This window comes from Lolium rigidum, chromosome 5 (assembly GCF_022539505.1).
Source record: "Lolium rigidum isolate FL_2022 chromosome 5, APGP_CSIRO_Lrig_0.1, whole genome shotgun sequence".
NCBI classification, from domain to species: domain Eukaryota; kingdom Viridiplantae; phylum Streptophyta; class Magnoliopsida; order Poales; family Poaceae; genus Lolium; species Lolium rigidum.
In genome coordinates, this window is record NC_061512.1 from 167,623,706 (window position 1) to 167,630,270 (window position 6,565).

The window sequence follows — 6,565 nt, forward strand, 5'->3', positions numbered from 1 at the left end:
TTGTTGATGATTGTTGTATGTAATTCATTACAATTTAAAAAGGCTGAACAATTTGACTAATCTTCACGGTAATTTAGCTGCAGGTTCAGGTGTCATGCATGCATGGAGATGATTGTAAGGATTAAGCCCAAGTTCAATATTTTTTTAACATAATGCCACTTCAAATATAGGCGTTCCCAAGTTCATGCATAAAGTTAAGGAATGATGGAAGTCACACCAGGAACAGTTTTGCTTCCTGAAGTGTATATACCAGTACAGTCAGCAGTCTAACAGATTATGAAACAATGGTGTCAAATAATTCAGTCAAAACAAATGCCCCAGTTTAAGCTGCTGATGTGCAAAATAAATACTAGAACAATTACTAACAAACAAATCTGAAATTAACATCGGTTCCCTTTATTTATCAATATACTTGGGCGAAACGCCATTATTCCTCACTGAGCAGGGAGACAGATGCAGCTACGTCCGAGAGATACAAGGCCCACCGCAAACGACAAAGAAAAACATCGCATCATCATGAAGATACAAAAAGATGGTGATCAGGCATCTCTCCTAGCCCTAACCGGTGTTTTGCAGACCGGCAGCAACGCCCTTCATGGTCAAGATGAGGGTGTCCTCCAGCCCCGGGGCGTACTCGCTGGCCGGGTTCAGCGTCACAAGCTCGGAAGCCGGCTTGCTTGTGTCCATAACCTCCTTTGAAAGATGGGGCCGCAGTGCGACGTGGTAGTCTGGGTCACGGATCCGCTTCAATGTGTAGGCCTGGCATACGTTCATGGTGGTGATGTACGCGTCACGGAGGCGGAGCCGCTGCTTCAGGTAGGGATCACCTTCAAGAAGATCCTTGTGTCCAGCAACCTGAAATCAAAAAAGCCAGTTTTGTTACTATTATTCTCACATCTGGTTTGGAAGAGTTTTCAACGCTAGAGTTTGTGGTTGAACAGCATAGAAGATTTCTGAATTTAAGTAAAACACACCTGAAGAAGAAGCTGCTGGGTCTCTTCATAATTGGCCCTCAGCTTGTCACCCAGTGGCTGTAGCTCCTCTGAAACCAGGAGCCTGTCATACAAGGCAGCAATGCCAGGGTTACCCTTGGCGAACACCATCTCAACAAGATCGATCGTGACCCTGAAAAATGGCCACTCGTTGTACATCTCCTGGAGCATATGGAAATTTCTGATGTCCTTCTTGAGGATATGCTTGAATGCGCCACCAAAGCCCAACCAGACTGGAAGGTGGAACCGTGTCTGCGTCCATGCGAAGATCCATGGAATTGCACGGAGTGATTCAATGCCACCACTTGGTTTTCTCTTTGATGGCCTGCTTCCTATATTCATCCTGCCATACTCTGTTTCTGGTGTTGCCTGTCAAACAAACATCAGAGTAAATATAAACTTAAGGTTCGGGTTTGCAATATATTCAAAGTTCTATTTCGAGCACTAAATATTTTTCCTAGCGCTGATGGGCAATGCAATCAAAGGCTTACAAGGCGGAAATACTCGACGAAGCGTGGTTCTTGGAAGACGATTGACCGATATTCCTCAGTTGCCACCACAGCCATCTCATCAAGAAGAGCTCGCCACTCTGGCTTTGGTGAAATGGGTGGGCGCATCCCATGTTCAAGAGTAGCAGCTGTGAAACGCTGCAGCGTCCTAAAGCACAAGTGTTCCTCCCCAAAGCTCTGCTCAATAACTTCACCTTGAACAGTCACCCGGAGTGATCCGTTGATTGTGTCTGGTGGCTGAGACAGGATGGCAAGGTGAGTAGGGCCACCACCCCTGCCAACAGTCCCACCTCGCCCATGGAACATTGTCAACTTCACTCCAAATTGCTTAGCGACCTTGACAAGGTCCTCCTGAGCCTTGTACATCTGCCAAGCTGCTGAGAGACGTCCAGCATCCTTACCGGAGTCTGAATACCCAATCATCACCTCCTGCTTGCCGTTGACTCTTGCTCTGTACCAATCTATCGAGAAGAGTCTGGCCAATGCTGCTGGGGCAGACTCAAGATCGGCCAACTTCTCAAACAGGGGGACAACTCTAAGTGGTGTCTTGACATGGCACTCACGTTGAAGGAGCTCCACAGCAAGAACATCTGAAGGAGCTGTTGCCATAGAAATGACGTATGCTCCAAAGCTGTCAGCAGGTAGCTCAGCAATGACTTGGAACGTGTCTAGAACATCAGCAACTTCCTCTGACCTGGGAAGGTCTGATCCAAATAATGGACGCTTCCCGTTGAGTTCAGACAACAGCCATTCCTGACGACGTTCCTCAGACCACTCGCGATACGATCCTAGCCCTAGGTGTGTGGTGATGGCATCAATGACATCAGTGTGCCTTTCAGACTCTTGCCTAATGTCAAGCTTCACAAGGGAAAGTCCAAAGGTAGATACTTGGCGCAGGAAATCAAGAAGGGTTCCATCAGCAATAACACGGTCACCACAGGCACACAGCGACCTGTAACATAACTCCAATGGCTCTAGTAGCTGCAACAAAAACAGCATATATTAAACCAACATTTATCTACCAAGCAAATTAAAAGACCATTTATATTCCTTAAGACATTACTCAACCTGCTCAACATTTGTCAGGGTTGCATCCTCAGGGATGTCAGAGTGTCCACTGGATAACAACTCACGTGATCTCTCACGGGTGTTGTAAAGATTATCCCTGACATCACTCAGTATTACCCGGTATGGCTCATTTGGAGGAACCTTCTTCCAGAACTCTACATAAGAGATGAACAACGAATTAACAACTAATGCTTACAGAATGCCTATTATAACAACATATCATTAAGCTTTTCTAAAAGCTGTTACTGATACGTACCTATGTAGTGCTTCGCATCTTTCTTAGAAGAGCGATGCAACTCATCAGCTCGTGACCGTAGCTCATCATTGCAACGCCACATTGACAACTGTAATCATTTGACATTTTATCAATTCTAATGAACATATATATATATATATATAAAAACTGCACCTAAACGAAATCAAGCGAATGCTACCTCAAACATGAGATCCTCAATTTGTGCACAATACAAATTTGCTGCCATCATTCTCGCAAGCAAGCAGACGTCCCTTGTAACCTCTGGTGTCACTCTTGGATTTCCTGCATTTGTAAAGGTGTTAGTTCACAATGCACAAACAGTTGAAGTTATATATAGTTCGATATTGAACCATGGTGTGAACATAGGGATACATAGCATGTAGCAATCTAAATATCTAACAGACGCCAACATAGTAAAATGATCACTGTGACTGTAAAAATCATCTCACTGATGTACACTGCTAAGAATCACAAGACACAAAAATTACAGTTATTTCACTCACCATCACGATCTCCTCCCATCCAAGAAGAGAACTGGATAAGAGGAGCATTATAAGGAACACGCTCATTGATCCCAATGTTCTTCAATGCAGTGTCAACACGGCGTAGGAACTTTGGAACACCCTTCCATATTGTCTCATGGAAGTAGCTCATACCAGCACGCATTTCATCTTGTGGAGTGGGCTGAGTCCTTCGGATCTCATCAGTTCTAAAGGCGGCTTGGATCTGAAAAGGAGGATTTCAGGTTAAGTGTAAGAATAGATCTAATTAGTCTGACGGTGCAAAGACTAGTGTGACTGCATTGTCTCGTAATCATCGTTGCCTTATGAACAGCAAGAAAATCAACATAGGGATCACAATAAGCACCTCTCTCTGGAGAGCCTCATCGAGCTCCTGCTTGTCATCTGGAGTAATATCCTTTGAGTATAGCTGGACCAAACAGTCCCGGATCCTGAAATAAGTTATTGGAATCAAGATCAACATATAGAAACTATATCATGCCAGTATCAGGAAACTTTTTAGCTAACAAACCTCGAATGCTTCTGGAGCAATGACCGCCTTACAGATTGTGTTGGATGAGCAGTCAAAACCAGATCAACAGTCTGATTCTTGAGGGCATCAAAGACCTCGGCAGGGGACTTCTTCATGTCAACAACGAGCCTCTTAAGGGTTTCCTCGATGTCAGATTCCGTGATTGCTGAATTCTCCTCAGCAAAGCCTCCCTTCTTGAGCTTAACTCTCCTCCTGTATGCAATCTGCACTTCCTCGGCTAAGTTGGCCAAGTTAAGCATGTGAGAAAATGCTTTGGCAATCACAATGGAGTCGCCAGGATCCAAGCTTGTTATCATCTCTCCGAGTTCATCAAGCTTCTGGAGATCATGCTTTTGTTCATATTCAGCAGCCACCTCATAGCATTCTTGGACCTGTACATTGCATATTTTCATTTAAGTATGTCCATCAACATAATAGATAGGTAGGATGTGTTTTTAATACAAACACAAGCAGCGATATAAAGAATGATCAACCACACCAGAAACTTAATTATTTATGTCTACGTAACAGGTTGTGACTCGAGGAAATCAACAAAATTCAACATGTAGTGACCATTATTAGAGGCTCCTAGATGCACAAGCGATGGACAATGCTGTTTGGGAACGATACTTCTGTATATGAATATGATCAACATAAATCTCAGATCTCCTAAGAGGTCCATACGTCGGTGTCTGGACTCTGAACAGTTTAAGTCAACTGGTACATCCAGAATAAATCGGTTCATCTTCTGTGAGATAAGAATAATGAAGTGACACTATGAGTTATCAGTTGACTGGATCCAATTCCGTAATACGATTACTCTAGTTATTACAACCGCTAAGTCAAGCTGTTTGGGCCCCATACATGACCAACAAAAGATCCATCACACCTGACAGCTGTGGCAATTTCCACAGATGAAGTCAGGTTTGACTTACACTATGTGAGATTCAATCTACTCCAAGATTAAGAATAAACCAAAATTTTGTTTGTGGCTGAACAATTTGAGCACCAAACACATAAAAACCAACAGCCGGATCACCCTCCAATACTTCACAACACCAAATTAAGCAGAATCTACTCCCATCAACAGTTAATCCAAAGTCAACCTCACTCCTGCGTTACTCAGCTGAACTCCAAACACGAAGCGCCACATGTCGATCGGAAGCGAAAGTTCAGACGAACCAAAGACAACAGCTAGTAGTAGTAGTAATAGTAGTAGTATATGAGATTCTAGAATAATCAAATTGGACTAATCAGAGCAGTATTCCAAAAATTAAGAGAAAACGGCACATAAATTAGCAGGAGAAGACGATCTGCTAAGTGTATTCCACAAAAAAAAAAACGATCTACTGAGCACAAAGATAACGAAATCAGTTTGTGGGCAATAGAAACAGAGCATCGAAACATCAATCTCGTCAGGAGGTAAATCCAAAGTCAGCACAAATCCCGCATTACTAAAGCTGAACTCTACCAACGACTTCACGAAGCCGCCACACGTCGAGAGGAAGCACAGTACAACAGGTCGAGAGCCGAGAGTCGAGATTGGACTGGATCCGGTCCAAGATCGAAGCGGCAAGAAACATTGCGTACCATCTCCCTGAGGTCGTCGCCGTGGAGGCCCTGCAGGACGTCGAGGAAGCGGTCGAGGAGGAGCGCATCGTACTCGATGAGCTTGTCGTCCTCCGACAGCTTGCCCGGCACGAGCAGCCGCAGCTGCGCGTCGATCGACGACAGCCGCTCGATCTTGCCGCTGCCGGCCGACGCCAACGACGCCATGGCCGCCTGGCCTGCCTCCGGCCCCGGGTCGACTCGAAGAGCCGGAGGAAGTCGAACTCGCCGGCTCCTGGAGGCCGGAAACGCGGTGGGGGCAGAGCGAGATTGGGGACGGTGTGTGGTTGCGGCCCGGACTGTGGAGGTTCGACTATGGGTGATGCCTATTTATAGAAGGCGGATGATACCCCCCGTGATTCGCTGGGACAGAGAGAGATTTCTGGAGAATTGATTTTGTGCTGTAGAGTTCGCCGGAAACCCGTTGAATTCTGATTTGTTTGGATTTAGATTTTGGATTGGTTTACCGGAACACTGCATGCCCGCCATCCACGTCGACAGTCGTGGTTTCATGAAGACGGTGAAGAAGGATTTATTTCCTATTTCAAAAATATAATACTGAATCATCAATATAATTTGGGGGTGGAAAGGGATCAAAGAGTTTTTTTTTTTTGTGAAACACACTGCAATCAAAGACGCTCACAAATACGTACGGTCACTCATCTCTATAAACGCACGCTCACAAATTATGAACACCTCCAAGAAACTGCATCTAAGAAACTGAGGGTCTTAAGATTGACGAAGTCACCACTGATATATCGCTGTTGACGGAAACATCGTCTCACATTGAAGAATATTCCGCTTTTATAAGACACCGAAGTGTTAAATCTGAGATTTGAACTCTGATGAGCTAGGGTGCCACTGTATCCCCCCCACCCCCACCCCCACCCCCACCCCAAGCAGTCCCTTTATCTTTGGAGGCTTCCCAATGAATTTCCGATACTTCACGAATAACCTCCAAAACATTCAGATCACCACAGAGAGCATGATTATTGGAGCTACTACTCATTTTGGGACGATCTTTTCTCCTCTACAAAGATATACGCCAACAACTTGTCCGATCTCCAAACCGTTGTGATCTTCAAATGGATCTAGGGTCC

General features: G+C 44.9%; 1 protein-coding gene across 1 annotated transcript; it reads right to left on the reverse strand.

The window, feature by feature from the left end:
- Positions 1–375: 375 nt before the first annotated feature.
- On the reverse strand, positions 376–5,648 carry LOC124658089 (phosphoenolpyruvate carboxylase 2). The gene is made up of 10 exons (XM_047196528.1): positions 5,448–5,648; positions 3,858–4,249; positions 3,693–3,777; positions 3,329–3,551; positions 3,004–3,107; positions 2,826–2,913; positions 2,570–2,724; positions 1,484–2,482; positions 975–1,361; positions 376–855 (listed from the first exon to the last, which is right to left on the reverse strand). Exons 1-10 carry the CDS (start codon positions 5,631–5,633, stop codon positions 559–561), a joined length of 2,916 nt encoding a protein of 971 aa, XP_047052484.1. The 5' UTR covers positions 5,634–5,648; the 3' UTR covers positions 376–558.
- Between the last annotated feature and the right edge of the window lie 917 nt (positions 5,649–6,565).

Coding starts and splice junctions, on each gene's coding strand:
- LOC124658089 (XM_047196528.1), bottom strand. CDS start 5,633: ATGGCGTCGTTGGCGTCGGCCGGCAGCGGCAAGATCGAGCGGCTGTCG. Junction 2,483..2,569: donor CCCTGACAAATGTTGAGCAG/GTTGAGTAATGT, acceptor TTTTTGTTGCAG/CTACTAGAGCCATTGGAGTT. Junction 856..974: donor CCCAGCAGCTTCTTCTTCAG/GTGTGTTTTACT, acceptor TTTTGATTTCAG/GTTGCTGGACACAAGGATCT.